This window comes from Cervus canadensis, chromosome 14 (assembly GCF_019320065.1).
Source record: "Cervus canadensis isolate Bull #8, Minnesota chromosome 14, ASM1932006v1, whole genome shotgun sequence".
Lineage (NCBI taxonomy): Eukaryota > Metazoa > Chordata > Mammalia > Artiodactyla > Cervidae > Cervus > Cervus canadensis.
In genome coordinates, this window is record NC_057399.1 from 7,958,302 (window position 1) to 7,976,509 (window position 18,208).

At 40.9% G+C, this 18,208-nt stretch overlaps 1 protein-coding gene across 1 annotated transcript in view; it reads right to left on the minus strand.

The window, feature by feature from the left end:
• Nucleotides 1-18,208, minus strand: part of LOC122453341 (contactin-associated protein-like 3) — a 198,994-nt gene that overhangs the window by 141,637 nt on the left and 39,149 nt on the right. Inside the window, exons 2-3 of the mRNA XM_043487328.1 lie at nt 15,766-15,876; nt 1,271-1,464 (exon numbers count right to left, since the gene is read on the minus strand). Of these exons, the coding sequence (XP_043343263.1) occupies nt 1,271-1,464; nt 15,766-15,876 (305 nt within the window). The remainder of the gene's footprint in view (nt 1-1,270; nt 1,465-15,765; nt 15,877-18,208) is intronic.

The following is an 18,208-nucleotide window of genomic DNA, read 5'->3' on the forward strand; positions in this document are numbered from 1 at the left end:
GAACAATTAAGTAGACCACAATCTATTAGGTCTTAACATAACTTTAGTGTCTAAGGAAACGCAAATGAGGGCAATTTGTTGCCCAACAAATATTATCATTGTGTTGCCTATTAGCCTTATCGATAATGGGTTTTTAGCTGACATTTTTCCTCTTACCATGACAATTCAGAAAAAAAAAATTTAAGTTACACAACATCCTTAGACTAAGTTAAATAGAAGACACACATATTTTTATTGTGGTAAAGTATATATAACGTAACGTTTAGCCCTTTAGACATTTTGAAATGCACAATTCTGACACTAGCATTCACACTGCTGTGCAACCATGACGACCACCAGAACTTCTCATCTCCTCAAACTGAAACCCTGTCCTCATCAAACACTAACAGTTCATTCCTTGCTCCTCCGAATTCCTAAATTACATTTTTAATAAAAACAAAAAAAGTCATTTTGTCTCCATTTGACAAATCTTCTTCAGGCCACACACCCCCCCCATTGGTTGCCCCATCACCCAATTGCAAACCCTGGGTGGATCTTTTTTGCAACACTCTACTTTTGAAACTTTTCACTTGGAGCAAACTGTGATTTAAAGATATGAAACCCTAACTATGTAGTCGATTATATATATTTTAAAATTCCAAAAGTTAAGCAAACAAAACTTAATTCTTCTAAAAGGAGGATGAATATGTGATCAAAATAGAAACTATGTGTCTGATGTAAATTAAAGTAGTTATGATCAAAGAATCCTAACCATGTATTGTCCATAAACTGCAAGGAGCCCCATGGTGCTGAAGCTCCTGCTGAAGCAGGAATCCGACACGTGCCTCAAGAAGTCCTCCACGGAAAGACCCTCCATTACATCAATCTTTAAACGTTCTGAGTCTTTTAGAAATTTCGATTTATCAGAGGGCACAGAAAAATAAATGAATATGCTTTAATGAAAAAATGCTCAGGCAATACAAACTACTGTGCCTGATATTAAACAAAAATAAAGTGAATTGTATGTGATTTATTTAAACCTTAGACTACACACTGTTTAAAGAAGTAATGGGAAGACATTTCCCCTACATTGTTTTACCTTTTACTTGTTTCATAAATTATACAGAGACAGTGTATTCTAAAATGTCATATGTGCCTTACATTCCGTGGGAATATTTTCGAGTAATTTAGGAGGCTCTGTTTCTGTACTTGACCTGACAGATGGGCAGCAAAATGTTGTAACTGGTACAGTTCATACTCTGACAGACTGCTTTCCAGTAGACGCACTTACCCGGATGCTCTCCTCTCGGCGATACTGCTTCCAGCTCCTCCCGCCGTCGCTGAACATCAGGAGGTAGCTGCTCACCCAGTCGGAGCTCCCATACCCTCCCTGGGTGGCCACGGCTGTGACCTCCATTCTCTCTCCAAGGTCAATCTGCAGCCACTGGTATTGATTTGACACAAGAGGCGACCAGCCACCAGCTCCTTTTTGTGGGGAATAGAAAAAAGAAAAATGACAAAGATGGAGAAATCTTTGAAATTTTTATTAACCTGGAAGAATAGTATCATAAATGAAATTTATAAAAATCATAGTTTCAAATTCTTCCTTATATAATGCCTCATAATTACACAAACTTATACAAACAAAAAATAAAAACACAAGTTAAAAAAAAACAAAAAAAAAAACACAAGTTAAGTGCAAACGAATGAAACTTTTATTAACTGGATTGTCTGTAGCCCCTGACTCTTTGGAGTTTGGGGGTCCCACTCAGTGAAAGTGCTTAATACAACAGGTGGACAACAGGCCGTCACATCAGAGCTTGGAACTAGTGTGTTCATTGGCTTTAACACATGACTTGCCCTCTGTTGGCCATAAGGAGAATACCCAGACCATGGCAGAATTAGAAAACCTTATTCTGGATTCCTAACATGAGGAACTACAGTGTTGAGAACTGGGATAACAAAGATGGTTATGGCATAGCCCTGCATTCAAGGTGCTCACAGACTCATAATAGAGAGAATAACTTGAGAACAATTCAAAGAACAACTTGAAAGGCAACATGGGAGTGGTGAAGATGAAATTAATTTCTGTGCGGGGAGCGAGAGTTCTGAACAGGCAGGAGGTAGGATGAATGAGAATCCAGAGAGGAGGCTAATGATAAGGAGTTTCTTGCATATTGATGAAAATAGGTGCAGAGTAGAAATCATTGCGCTTTGCTTTTTCCAGTGCTGGTAAGAAAGCAAAGAATTACAGATTTCTGAGAATGTATTATTGGTATATTTTGTTCTTCCACTTATTAGAAACATGAGTTTTTAATTTGGATTTAGATATCATATTATAATACATTTTGTTCATTTAAATTATTATGTAATATAAAATTGGGAAATAGATCTGAAATGCATTCTAGAACTGATATTTTGCTAATTATCCATGTCTAGAAAACAAAGTGTCATGTAAACAATCCCTAACATGAAAAAAGTAGCTTTAAAAAATTTTTCCCATTATTCTTACACCTAATTTGAGACTCTCATAACAAAGCCTGATACTGTAGGCAACATTTATTATCTTTGTATTAAGGGCAATTATTAACATCCACACCCTGTTTACTGAAACTGTTATGACTCTTAGTTAAGAGTATAACTCTTAGTTAAGTATAACTTAACATGTATAACCCTTAGTTAAGTCTAAAGCTCACAGATTCTTTCGGTGACTTCCTCATTTCCTGTAGTAAATCTTTGTTCCAATATTATAAATTCTTCTCACTGTGCCACAAGCACAGTATCTTTTCCTTTGATCCAGAATCTTAAATACGCCACATTTTTGGTTGTTCTGTAACACATTTTTTAACTTTCAATTTTGAAATAATTTCAGATTTACAAAAGAGTTGCAAAGATGGTAGGGAATTCCTGTCTGCTTTTTACCTAATGTCTCCTAATGTTAATTTCTGACATCACCATGGCACTTTGATCAAAACTAAGCTGTAAACCCTGGTACAAGGTTAAAGAAATGATAAACTTTTATTTCGATGTCTCCGGTTTTTCTGCTAACTCACTTTTTCTGTTCCAGGATCCTGTGTTGCATTTAGTCACCTGTCTCCTTGGTGTTCTACAACCTGTGAAAGTTTCAAAATCTTTCTTTGTCTTTAATTACAGGACTGATCATCACCCAACACCTTCCTGCTAATTCTACTCATTTGTGCAAAGGTCCCAACTAATATCTGATGAATGAGAAGTCCCTCTGAGTTCTAGCTGAGGGTTAACTAATAGTCCCAAGTAACATTACTCGGCAATTGCCTATAATTTTGTAACCAAAATAAGTCAAGTATTAGGTGTTGGCATTTAGCTGTCATTTTAACTTAGAGGTTCTACTTACAAAATTTTATATGAATCCTTTTAAATCTCTGAGAAACTATTAAATGTCCTGTATTCTGACTTATATTAGTATCAAAGGGTGTACTGATGATACACTTTTTTTAAAAAAACTTCACAATCTTTCTGTGTCATTTTTAATCTCTTTTGAAGTCAGGAAGTATCATTAACATGTTATGAGCATCACATGTACAGAAGCACAGGAGACTGAACAGTATCAGCATGTTGCCAGCGTGCTGCCTTGGGACCAGCCTCTCACAGACACATCTACCTCTCTGTCAGCCTGTCTTCAACATCTGCAGGTAACTGACCCTGAACACTTCATATCCCTTACCTGTGGGGAGGCGGTGCTACTGGTATGCAAATGAAGCTATTTGATTAAGTAGGTACTCTGCTAAAGTAATGAAACTGCAGAATCCCCTGTGCTGTGGGGCAATTCATTTCCCTTAGATAACGCAGCCACGGGGTAACCCCCAGACACCTGCTGGGGGATGATGTGAGCTGCTGCGCTTTGCTCATTCACAGAGCCCACCACGGTGACCGCCTCTTTTTCTAATGACTGGGAAAAGTGGGAAATACACAAATACAACCTGAACACTGCTAGGGAGCCCCGAGCAGTCTTACTGACCAGTAGAGCTGAACCACTGTTCTGCAATAAACGAGATAAACGAAAGAAAATGAAGTAGCCAAAACTTCTCATAAGCATGGGATGTGCTAAGGACCCTCCCAGACACTCCAAGTGTTACTTGACACGCACCCTGCAAGTAAGACTGGTGTTACCGTCTCTGCTTTGCAAAGAAGAAACAACCATTTTAGGTTCTGATGAGGGTGTTTTATTAAAGCTTAGCTCCCTTTTCATTCTCTACCCCTTCTGAGAACATATCTCTGTGATTTGTCAGTTGTTCAGTATTGTTTGTTTATTGATAGCCAGACTGTATTTAATATTGCTATACTGGCAGACATGGACTTCTCAGGTGGTTCAGTGGTGAAGAACCCACCTGCCAATGCAGGAGGTGCAGGTTTGATCCCTGGGTCTGGAAGATCCTCTGGAGAAGGAAAGGGCAACCCACTCCAGTATTCTTGCCTGGGAAATCCCATGGACAAAGAAGCTTGGCAGGCTATATATAGTCCATGGGGTCCCGAAGAGTTGAACAAGACTCAGGGACTAAACCAGCAAACAATCGGCAGATATATTGGAAGGTTTGTCCCCACTTACTCCTGTGTGACTGCTTCCCCCACCTTTGGTCGGCTCAGACACAGGCAGTGATTTGTGTCTTTGGAGGAGAGGAAAGGTTGAACAGGAAACTTTCAGCTGGGGCCTTAATTATCCTGGTCACTGACCACAAAGACAATGACCCCTGCTCCTGGTGACCACAGGGCATGAACTGTCATAAAGATTGTCAGCTTTGTGCTGAGAGGGAAATTATCCAGAGCTGAAAAGAAAAATAATTTCATGCCTTCCTCAACTTTCAACAAGATTCAGAGCAGAGAGATACCCAAGGGACCAATGTCAAATGGGTTAATTTGAAGTGAAGAGACCCACCCATCTCCAGGGCATCTATATGTCAAGTAAGTAAATGGCTAAATTGAAACTGTCACCAAGGGAAGTTTCCCTTCAAGATCTCCATTACATTGACTCAAATGGATCTTATCAAGCTCTGTGTGTTTTTTCCCTCACTTAAATGCATCTTAATTCACAGAAGAGGCTTCCCTGGTGACTCAGATGGACCCGGGCTTGATCTCTGGATCATGAAGATCCCTTGGAGAAGGGAATGGCTACCCACTTCAGTGTTCTTGCCTGGAGAATTCCATGGACACAGGAGACTGGTGGGCTATGGTTTTTCCAGTAGCCACGTATGGACGTGAGAACTGGACCATAAAGAAGGCTGAGTGCTGAAGAGTTGATGCCTCTGAATTGTGGTGTTGGAGAAGTCTCTTGAGAGTCCCTTGGACTGCAAGGAGATCAAACCAGTCAATCCTAAAGGAAATCAACCCTGAATAGTCATTGGAAGGACTGATGCTGAAGCTGAAACTCCAATAGTTTGGACACCTGATGTGAAAAGCTGACTCACTGGAGAAGACCCTGATGCTGGGAAAGATTGAACGCAAAAGGATAAGGGGAAAGCAAAGTATGAGATGGTTGGATAGCATTACTGACTCAATGGACACGGATCTGAGCAAACTCCAGGAGGTAGTGAAGGACAAGAAAGCCTGGCATACTGCAGTCCACGGGATCATAAAGAGTCAGAAACAATTTAACAACTGAACAGCAACAGCAAATTCACAGGAGACATATTACTGATTCCAGGTGGGGCTGGGTGAGTAGGGAGAGGATGAGAGAAGCAGGAATGACAGACGTTCCAGGCAAGAGGGGCTGGTGGGTGGGCAGGCCCTGGGGATGCTCTCTGGCCTGCCTGCTCAGAGATCTCTGGGCTTTAAATACTGATGTTTTTGTCACAACCCCACCTACAGTGCTGAGGAAAATTTAAGCATTTGCTCCAGCTCTGATTTCTTAAGAAGCAGTTTCAACTAGTTACATATACCATTCCTGACTATTAAGATGTAGAGAAAACACAGAAACTTTGCCTCTGGGACCTGTCTAGGTAACCTCTGATCCCCTTTCTGCTGTACTCTCAGCAATCTGCTAGCAGCCTGAGCAGGAGAGAACAGACCGTTTTCCAAAAAGTGCATCCATAAGAGGAAAGAAAAAAAAAAAAAAATCACACAGCAGCCTAATTAAAACACACTCCTGTACTAAATGCAAACATACCCTGTAATGGTTTTGTAAGAAGCTATTTGTAAGAAATTCAAAATAAAATTAAAAAGTGTATACTGATTAATTTGTGATTTCAGTTAAATGCCAGTAATATTAAGGGGAAAAAAACACAGTGTGACTGTTCACCTGTGACTCCCTGAAGTTCTGTCTGAAGCATCCCAAGGGACAACTTTCAATGCCTGTGGCATTTAACATTCACTGCTGCAGCTCTTTCTGCATAAAATAAAGAAAAATCCATTGCCACTGTTTGTTTTGTTTTGCTTCTCATATACAGTAATGTTAGGTAGGGAGTTAGACATTAGCAACAAGAGATGGCCTAGCCTAAAGGGATGCAAGCTGATCTCTAAATCTCACCCCAGACATGCCCAGGCAAGCTCACAGATATGCTACAAAAATAACCACAGAGACTTTCCCAACTGCTGCACCAGCACTCTAGGCACGCAGTGGATGAAACTAACCCCAGGGGCTTCTCCAGCTCCAGCCCACAGTGCCCTTGACGCACAGACGTGTCCTCAAGGGACCTGAGGCAGCCAGGGGCCCATTAAGGGCTCATAAATATTCTATACATATATCCATCTGATTATAACAGACTAAATTATGGGAATGTCATGTGCAATAAAGCCTACTGTTATATAACTTGCAACTGTCAGCCAGCCTTGAGCATACGTCTATTTGCATTCCTTTTCCTGATTGGTGGCTGGTACAAGCCCTACCTCGCACAGGGCAGAACCAAGAGGAGAAGATGGGAAGGACTAAACAGGGAAAGTCAAGAGGGATCGTGGCCACTCCTTCAGGGTCAGGTACTCCCTCCTCTCAGGACTGCACTATTCATTGTCTAATAAAAGATCTGTCTGCTTGAGCTGCATCTGAGCTGTAAACTAGTCTGTTGTTTAAATTCTTGCCACAACAAGACGGGAGCCTCAGACATCCTGCCTGCATGAACTGTAATTAGTCCAGCCTTCCAAATCTCTGTAAACCAACCTGACACCCCTAACCAAGTGTCAGAAAACATACACTAGAGAGGCAATCAGAGTTGAGTTGATTTTTAGCTTTTCAGTTCTTATTTGTTTGAAGCTCTGTACTGATAAGACTATAAGATGATTTTGCTAATTTCTTACCTTAGAGATAAAATGAGAATTGTCCAGTAAGCCTATAAACCATCCAAACATGCAGTACTTCATTATGACTAAATAACATGTATGACCGAGCTTATTTGTTAATGTCCTGTAAAATCTTCATGTTTACCAAAGGTGCAGCTCTGAGATCTGGTCTAATTCTAAAAAAGCATCATTGTGCATCTTTCAGAGTTACTCAGAACAGATATGAGTCCGGATCATTCGTGGGGTCACTCAGAATAGGCATCATTTCCCTCTGATGTGTAGAGAACAGTGGGGAATCCAGGATGCCCAGAAGGCCAGGAGGCCAGGCACTCTACTCCAAGGCCCCCAACACTTCCCACGGATACGCCATTACGCTTCTTAAGTCAATGGCTCCTTTTTCAATTAAATACAGTATAGGATCATGTCAGGGAAATAACCATGATAACTAAATTATCCAACCATACTTGACTGCTCACTCAGCCAGAAGCCTCTGGAAAAAGTTCTACTGATGGTATAAGTTACATTTTCTTTAGTGATGTTATTTATCTGAATTCATTACACTTTGTAAACACACTGTGAAAGCCTTGGATAAAAAGAGTATGTACTAACAACCTGTTATATAAAATAGAGTAGTAAAGTGAGACTCCAAAAATGATGAGATCTAAGCATCACAAAATGCAAATACAACTGATTAAGGAGCATTTTTTTTTTTCAGGGAGTTGGCATTCATCCCCAGTAAAGTATGGAACTATTATCTGTCAGGGTGAAGCCCCTCCACTGAATTTCCAAAGGGAGGACTCCACTGCAAAAATCACACTGTAGAGAGAACAGGGAACCCCTGAAATATCATCTTCCAGTCAGCAACTGGTCCAGAAGTTCCTCATTATGTTCAGAGCAAAGGCAGGAGCAGCTGACAAAAGGCTCCACAAAGATATTCCAGCAGCCTTAGTCACTGGCTATGGTCTTCTGGACCAGTTTCGATGTCACCAGTTAAACTAGCAATTCAGGGTTCCTCTGTGCTTTAACATGGGACTCTTGTATCTTGAGCGATACCAGATGCCTCATGAACAGTTGCTAATTGAACCTCACCTCTTTGGCAGGATTGAAGACCACCTCAATTGGGATGTCTTTCCTCATGACTCCAAAAAAGAAAAAAAGGAATATCCCGACAAGAAGCAAGAATTGCTTCTTATATGAGTAAAGCAGTATGAGGTGATGAGGCAAAACATATCTTCATAGGGATGCCAATATTAAAAGTGGAGTAAACAATGACATCATGGTGTATGTCAGGGTGGTGACGGTTTACTCACTAAGCCATGTCTGACTCTTGCAACTCCGTGAACTGCAGCCCACCAGGCTCCCCTGTCCATGGGATCTCGCAGGCAAGAATTCTGGAGTGGGTGGCCATTCCCTTCTCCAGGGGATCTTCCTGATCCAGGGATTGAACCTGGGTCTCCTGCATTGCAGGCAGATTCTTTACTGACTAAGCCACTAGCCCTCATTCATGTCAAGGATACATACTGTTAAGTAAATGACTTTCATGAACATTTCTGTATATTATACACAACATAGAAGTGAATTACTTTGGGGGAAAAATCAGCTGAATTTGCTAGACCACTATTTTAGAATTTGGATAGTGCTTAGAGGAGCTTCTACATACCTTTGGGGAAGTTGTCAAGTAAGTCATAGGTAGTATTTACTCTTGGGAAAATACTATGGCAAAATTGTTGCCACCTTGAGATACCTACTGTTCAGATTACAAACACAGACATAATTTTGCAAAGATAATCCATTGTGTTTTTCACTCCTCTAGCAAATCCTGTTAGCCAGTGATCATTATGCCCTTATGCCCTAGAGAAGCCACGGAGGACAAAGACCAACTCAGAAAACAGCAAACAGTACGTGTGGTGTCTCCTTTGTCAGGAGGAAGAGATGGAAGCCCAGAGGATTGTGGGAAAGAGGGCAAATGGAGGAAGGGTGAAAGGTCGTGGGAGAAGAGATTCAGACACCTTGCTCAGGAATGAAGTTCCAGGGGGACAGAGAGTGCGAGGAATAAACAAGCAGAGGAGAGGCTTCCTGGGGGCCCGTGTGGAGTTTGGGGAGATCATCGTGTAGGGGCTGGGCAGTCATTACTAACAGTCTCCAACATTTCCGGTTTTCTCCCTTCCAGGCCCAGGCAGTATTGCGCTTCCCCGCACCCTGGTGGCGGAGAGGGGCTACGTAACCGCCACAAGCTGAGGGGAAGCGATAGGTCACTCTGGACAGGCCGAAGTCATTCACAGGATTCCCCGCCCCCCCAACCCCCCACATGGTGACCCAGAATCCCCACAGGCCACCAAAGGGGGCATAGAAGGTAAATGAGAGAGAGTCTGACTGATGTGAACAAGTTAACTTCACAAAGACAAGTTAAACCTGTAATCAAGGGAACTCAGGCTGGAAACCAAATGAGACTCAAGGTCAGGCTTCAGGGAGGCGAGGAGTGACACCAGACAGATTCCTAAAGGGACAGTGGCTTATTCCCTGGGAACATGATCTTACCAAGAGGTGTATCTGCCACAGGTTTCAAGAATGGGTGCCCAGGAACCCCCAGAGTCAAGAGCAGACAAACGTCCCTCAGCAGATAACAAGGAACTGAGACCCCGACATGGGGCGCCCCTCCGACTGTTCAGCTCCATGAGGGCAGGAGCTCGTCTGTAAACCCAAATACTGTCCTGGAAAGAAGTCTGAGCATCCCTGGAAGATGTTCTTCTGTTCAAAAGAGGCTATGAATCCAAAAGAGACAAGATTGCCTTATTTTGGGGGCAGTTCTATAATTTGGGCTACATGACAGACACAAAGGGCAATACTGTCTCCCTGGAGGTTGTTGAGGACACTGAAAACACGCCTGGTTTTTCCTGGTTTGTGTCATCTAGTGCCTTAGGCTCTCTGGGAAAACAGAAGACTCTAGGTCTTGAAAAGGACCGTGGAAGAATCAGAAAAGATGAGTTCTGTGCAATTCCATATGCCCACATGCCCGGTCTACATGAACTCTGGGATTTGATGGTTTCTCCTCCCACATGCTACTAACATGCATTTTATTATTTTATTTATTTATTTGGCCTTGCTCCATGGCATGAGAGATCTTGGTTCCCTGACCAGGGACTGAACCTAAGTCGCCTGTATTGGAAGCATAAGTCAACCACTGGATCCCAGGGAAGTCCCACAATCGTGCATTTTAGAGGAGCTGTGATTTAATAAAGTTACGTGGTTGTCAGGACAGTGCCGCCCAGGCTTTAGTATGTGGGTGTACAGATGCTGTTACACTTGGCTTATTCATTGCACTCAACAACCACAGTGCATCTGCAGGATCACTTGTTTAAAAAAATAATAATAACAATAGAAAAAAAGTGGCTTCAAGAAAAAATGTGTATTGGCCTTAATTGGTCTAAAAACTTTTAGAAGCACAAACAGAATGCAAAATCTGACATCCAGAGGCAAAAATTTCCCAATGCATTCATATATCTATAAAAATTTGATTCACAAACTCTTTTATGGCAATTTGAATTGCTCAGACTAGTATTTGGGAATACTGACCAGTTCTACCAGCCTTCTAGCCTGTGAATAAAAGATAGGAATATTTGAGAACTATGATTCTATGAAAAAATATGAGGGGAAAATTAATTATTATAAAATTTGCATCAGAAATTTTTGATGTAATATTCATATTCTGATTTATATCAGGAATTGAAATACTTTTAGACATTTTAAATTATTATTCACTCTTTCCATTTTTTTTAAACTTTGTTGTAACAAAGAGTGAATTTTATATTATATCTTATTTGGGATACTGCGGAATCTAAATAATCAGACATTGCAGGTTATAAGAAAATGTTTACTATCTAATGCCCGGGTCTAAGCATTTTCTCCTAATGTAATCATACATCTTTATTTTCTGCTAAAACCTATAGCATTAACTTGTACTAGTAAATGTACTTCCTGACTTAAAAATAAGTATCTTAAAACTGAGATTAGTCATGCTTAGTCATTCACTGTATTGGAACTTTAGACAAAAATCTTTCTTGGCTCCACCAAAATATGTCTATTTTGAGGAAACGGGATCAAAGTCTCAGTATGAGAAAGGTGAAGAATTACAAAGAGAAAAGAAAACATCCAGCCATTTCAGCTTGTTTCCATCTACTTTCTGTTGGCAATACACAATACAGCAATCTGAAATGTCATTTTTGATCAAGTTAAATTTGAAGCAATGTCATTTGTGCCATCACTGACAAGTGACTTGACATAGTAGAATGCATGAATTTCAGCATCTGGGCCATGAATAGAGTGGTTCCTCTTTCTGGGAATTATGGTTTAGGTAAGCATTTTGGAGAAACAAAAAAGAACATGAGCCATGCAGGGCCCTATGGGGCTCCTGGGCACAACTTTCTATGTCCCTCATTTCTTTGATTACAGGAAACAGCCTTCATTCAGCCTCTGTGACCTCCCCTGAGTTCCAATGGGCAGATTCATGCAGTTGTTAATTAGGGAAGGGAGGGATGTGGAACCAGGAAGAAACAGTCAAGAGCAGCCTTTGGACAAGGTCCTATTTCCCCATCAATGGATATACACAACAATATCTTGGAGCTATTTTGCAGATATCGAAGCTGCCTCGAGGTGGGAGAAGTTAACGATTAATGACAGTATGCTGCCCACAAGCCTGGAGACCCAAGGCCAGTTGGACCCGAAGGGTGACTCCATTTACCTCACCACCAAACCATCAGAAGAACGTCCATGAGTTGATCACATCCTCTTTGAACAACTGCTACAAAAACTCTCATAATCTTTCTGAAGTGTGGACACATGATTTTAAAAGCATTAGTTCCACTGTGGCCCCCTGTGCCTGGCAAAGTAATAAAGCTATCCTTTATCACTTCACTCCAAACTCTGTCTCTTAGATTCAACTCGGCAGCAGTACACAGAGGAACTGAGCTCTCGGCCTCAAACAAAATGTGTGTGTGATGCTGTGCTTAGTCGTCCAGTTGGGTCCGACTCTTCGGGACCTCATGGACTATAGCCTGCCAGGCTCTTCTGTCCATGGGGATTCTCCAGCAGAGAATGATAGAGGAAGCACACTGACTGAAACCACCCCCGCTGGCCAGGCACCACAGTAAACATTTGCTTAAGTTGTTTTGCAACAGGAGGTCCTCCTAAGGAACACAGAACTAATAAGCCACCACCAACAGGAAGAGTTCGGGAAAGGTCAAAAGGTGATACCATGTGTCCAACCACCTCCCGGAATCCTTCTTGCTGGCATCCATCTTGGCTGAGCAATGCATGTGCCACCAGGAAGGACTCTGAGTCAGAATGATTGGCCAGAGACAACCCGGAAACTAATCCCATCACCATAAAACCCAATGCAAGCCACGTGACAGCAGTTCTCCCGGGTTCCCTTACCCTCCTGCTTTCTACCTGGAAGCCCCCCCCCCCAATAAAATCTCTTGCTTTATCAGCACACGTGTCTCCTTGGACAATTTAATTCTGAGTGTTAGACAAGAGCCCACTTTGGGGCCCTGGAAGGAGTCCCCCTTCCTGCAACAAGAATGCTGGAGTGGGTTGCCATGCCCTCCTCCAGGGGAATCTTCCCAACCCAGGGATAGAACCCAGGTCTCCTGCATTGCAGGCAGATTCTTTACCTTCTGAGCCACCAGGGAAGCCCAAAAATACTGGAGTGGGTAGCTCCAGGGGATCTTTCCAGCCCAGGAATTGAATTGGGATCGCCTGCATTGCAGGTGAATTCTTTACCAGCTGAGCCACCAGGGAAGCCCAAATGTGTGTATACTTCCTTCTAATCAACTTCAATTAGCTTCTGGTCAGAACCACACATTTCACCATCACACCTGTGTTTACAGATCACATGACTAAAGAGAACACAGCGATGTTGGAAAGCAGCATCTGAAATGCTACAGAACCAGTCTGAGGAGTAACAATAATTGTAAAAACAAAAGGCTATTTTTATATGCAAGATACAGAATGAAAGTCCAGCATGGTTTACCCTAAGATAGTCTTTGGTTTGGGTTTTGTTTTTTTTAACTTTCGTCTGGAAAAACTTGGATAAACTGGATAAAGTTTCCTTAGGAGATTTTTTAGAAGAAAAAAATGAAGTCATATTGCTGCTGCTGCTAAGTCACTTCAGTTGTGTCCGACTCTGTGTGATCCAACATTCTTATTTAGAATATACAGATTTCAGCTATCTTATTTTTATGAGAAATATTTGGTAACATAATTCTAGGAAATATCAACTTAATATTAATGGAAACAAAAGCAGCCAATATGATTAGACTCTCTGCTTGGTTTCTGCCTGTCCCTGGAAACACGTAGATCTACCCTGACTTCTCTGTTCATCCCTCTCAATATCCTTCACAGACCTCTTTTTTCTATTTATTGTAAAGTCTTCTCTAAGAAATAGTTTACTCCTTTTCATAAATTAATAGAAAACAAAATAAATACATAAATAAAATCTGAAAGCAAAAATATATATAAAATGAAAAACATTAAATGTGCAATAAATTCTAATAAATCAGTGTTGTAATGTGTTGAATCAGTGATGTACTTTAAAATTATCAGATACCTTCAATTTTGAATTTTTTGACTCTGGTTTATACACGGGGTCAAATTTATGGATAGACAGATACACACTCACACAATCAAAAGTTATACATAGATTATTCTCTTATCACCTTTATGTATCAGGTAGATGAAGTGATGGGCTATTACGTATAAAGCTCTTGGTGGAAGCTATAATATTGGAGGCATTTCTAATTCTAATGAACATTCTAGAAGTTTGGTAATTTCTGGGCAAAATAAGAAACTAGGAATGTAAGACAGGCCACCTTCTTTAAAACCTACGAATATCATAACATAGACCAAGGGAATTTTAACCATATATAAGGGAGTCCAACATGATTTTCATTGCTAGATCATACACGAAACATTTTTTAAAAGCTAAAACTACTATATATGAAGAATCATCATCATCATTATGCTCATTCTGCTCATCCACATTTTATACTATCCATATTTTACCTCACAATAATCTAAAGTGAACTAATATGTTCTCCAGCACTCACCAAGACAAAGGAAATGCCAAAAAAAGACTCCAAGATGCTGACTTTTAACAGAAAACACACATAAATAATCCTTTAGAAGGAATATTGATAAATTGTGCTATCTAAAGCATGCTTTAGAAATGGGTCTGAAATCAGATGGTAGCATCTAGAAATATTTAGCAAAATCTACACTATATGCAATCAGAGTAGCAACAACCATTAAAAAAAAACCTCATTAGCTGATTGCCACTCTCTTTAATTAATTTAAACATGCAAAGAGAGTAGTTTAAATATAGAAGATAAGCTTTGTACTTAGCATTTTATAATGATGCCTTACCATACTCTGAGTTATTAATTTTTTTAATTAAATATAATAGAAATAAGTTCATCTTAAACTTCAGGATTTTCCCTTCTAATGTTTATAAACTTTCCATTGCTACTATACTGACAGTAGTAGAGTCCTGAATCATAAACATATTCGACATATGCAAATTTGAAACACAACACACAAGCCCCTTGAGCTTCTTTAAACTAATTAAGTATGGCTTATTTAGGTTTTACAATTTTAGGGCAACCACTGGAAAGTTTATATGATAAGCTGATATTAGAGTAACCATCAGACCAAAAACGGGTAATTTGATAATTTAATTGATCTCACTGAAATCTAGATTATGGATGATGTTTTGAGGAGTAAATATCTGCCCATAAAATGCCTTTTCCTGGGCAAAGATCATGAAGGTAGGCAATTAACGAACATGCGTTCCCACCATGAGCTCCATGAATTTCTTCACCTGCTTTCTTACTTTTCCCTGCCCATTTATCAGTCACTTACTAGGTTTTGGAATTTGATTCTTAAGGACACAGTAAACTCAAGCTAGACTTGAGTTAATCTTGGAAACCTCAAAGAGGGAGAAACACGGTCAATCCCCTAGTCGTATCTCCAGAGTTTATAGCAGTGCTTTTACATGAGACAGTTAGTTTTAACTTTTCTGAATAAATCTTTCATTTAAAAAATCTATCTCTTAAAAAAATATCAAAACTTTTGAGCTTTACATGTATGCATTCACGGATTTAATCCACTGAATTAATATTTGTGCAACAGGAAAAGTAATTTACTCAACAACATTCAAGTAGCAAAAGTGCATGAATATCTCTCCAAAAAATAAGTCACTAACTCCTTTCCCACTAATAGGAATGGGATCTTTATTTTCAGTAGCAGCCTTCACCTGGTCTCCCCAGGCCAAGTCTGGGGATGAAGTCATTTTCCCACCATATCCTATGGCAGCTTCACATCTCACAGACATATGCAGTGGCCTATTGAGTTTTCCCCAGCGGCTGGGACCCTGGCTCTTCATGTGTTGTTTTAGTTATTCCTGACCAGCACACTTGATTAGTCACCCCTCTATAACCTGTTCTAAAACTAAAAAGTAGATGAACAAGCAAACAGTTGCAGACTCACCATCCCTGCGATTAAGACTTGCAAAGCCAGGGCCATGGCTACTAGACAGCTCTGAGGAACTGGTGAAGGAAGCCCGGGGCAAGGAGGACGCCAGAGGAGCATCACAGTTATCTGGGGGGAGAAACACCACATTCTGGTTAACACATTGATTGACGCGTCTCTGTCTTTCCCTTCCTGTCTTCTTGCTTCCCTTTTACTTTCATCCCCTTCTCATTCCCCTCCCACTCTCCATCTTTTTCATATCCTTAATTTCCTTTCCTTTAACCAACAGGCTAGGAAAGCGCTACAGCCTGCAGTAAGCGTTAGTCTTGGTCAGAGGTTTATTAGTAAACCTTTAACATCAGCTGAGTGGGAGCATTTGTCACCTACCTATGGTGTATACTGTTCCTCCTGCCAAGCAAGAGACTCGGATTCAATCTCTCGGTCAGGAAGATCCCCTGGAGGAGGAAATGGCAACCCACTCCAGTATTCTGCCTGGCAAATCCCATGGACAGAGGAGTTACAATCCATGGAGTCAAAAGGAGTCAGATATGACTGAGCAACTAGACAACAAAAACACTGGTGTAAATACTTATACTGTGGCCAATTCAAGGCTATCAACATGATGTCACTAATCATGAAGTTGGAAAGAGAATGCATGTATTACATCATTATATAGCATTTTCACCACACAGATTCAAGGTATGTAAATAACCTCAAGAGATTAGATAACAGTAAGATGCCATAAAATAAAGTAGCAAACACCATCTTCCAACAACACAAAAGAAGACTCTACAAATGGACATCACCAGATGGTCAACACTGAAATCAGACTGATGATATTCTTTGCAGCCAAAGATGGAGAAGCTCTATACAGTTAGCAAAAACAAGACTGGGAGCTGACTGTGGCTCAGATTGTGAACTCCTTATTGCCAAATTTAGACTTAAATAGAAAAAAGTAGGGAAAACCACTAGACCATTCAGATGTGACCTTATGATTATACAGTGGAAGTGAGAAATAGATTTAAGGGGCTAGATCTGATAGACAGAGTGCCTGATAAACTATGGATGGAGGCTCATGACATTATACAGGAGACAGGGATCAAGACCATCCCCAAGAGAAAGAAATGCAAAAAAAACCAAAATGACTGTCTGAGGAGGCCTTACAAATAGCTGTGAAAAGAAGAGAAGCAAAAAGCAAAGGAAAAAGGAAAGATATACCCATTTGAATGCAGAGTTACAGAGAATAGCAAGGAAAGAGAAAAAAGCCTTTCTCAGTAATCAATGCAAAGAAATAGAGGAAAACAATAGAATGGGAAAGACTAGAGATCTCTTCAAGAAAATTAGAGACACCAAGGGAATATTTCAGGCAAGTCAGTTCAGTTCAGTTCAGTCGCTCAGTCATGTCCGACTCTTTGTGACCCCATGAATCGCAGCACGCCACACATCCCTGTCCATCACCAACTCCCGGAGTTGACTCAAACTCATGCCCATCGAGTCGGTGATGCCATCCAGCCATCTCATCCTCTGTTACCCCCTTCTCCTTCTGCCCCCGATCCCTCCCAGCATCAGGGTCTTTTCCAATGAGTCAACTCTTCGCATGAGGTGGCCAAAATATTGGAGTTTCAGCTTCAGCATCAGTCCTTCCGATGAACACCCAGCACTGATCTCCTTTAGGATGGACTGGTTGGACCTCCTTGCAGTCCAAGGGACTCTCAAGAGTCTGCTCCAACACCACAATTCAAAAGCATCAATTCTTCAGTGCTCAGCCTTCTTCACAGTCCAACTCTCACATCCATACATGACCACTGGAAAAACCATAGCCTTGACTAGATGGACCTTGGTTGGCAAAGTAATGTCTCTGCTTTTTAATATGCTGTCTAGGTTGGTCATAACCTTCCTTCCAAGGAGTAAGCATCTTTTAATTTCATGGCTGCAATCACCATCTGCAGTGATTTTGGAGCCCAAAAAAAAATGAAGTCTGACACAGTTTCCACTGTCTCCCCATCTATTTCCCATGAGGTGATGGGACCAGATGCCATGATCTTAGTTTTCTGAATGTTTAGATTTAAGCCAACTTTTTCACTCTCCTCTTTCACTTTCATCAAGAGGCTTTTTAGTTCCTCTTCACTCTCTGCCATAAGGGTGGTGTCATCTGCATATTTGAGGTTATTGATATTTCTCCCGGCAACCTTGATTCCAGCTTGTGTTTCTTCCAGCCCAGTGTTTCTCATGATGTACTCTGCATATAAGTTAAATAAGCAGGGTGACAATATACAGCCTTGATGTACTCCTTTTCCTATTTGGAACCAGTCTGTTGTTCCATGTCCAGTTCTAACTATTGCTTCCTGACCTGCATACAGGTTTCTCAAGAAAACCACTAGACCATTCAGGTATGACCTAAATCAGATCCCTTTTGTCTATACAATGGAAGTGAGAAATAGATTTAAGGGACTAGATCTGA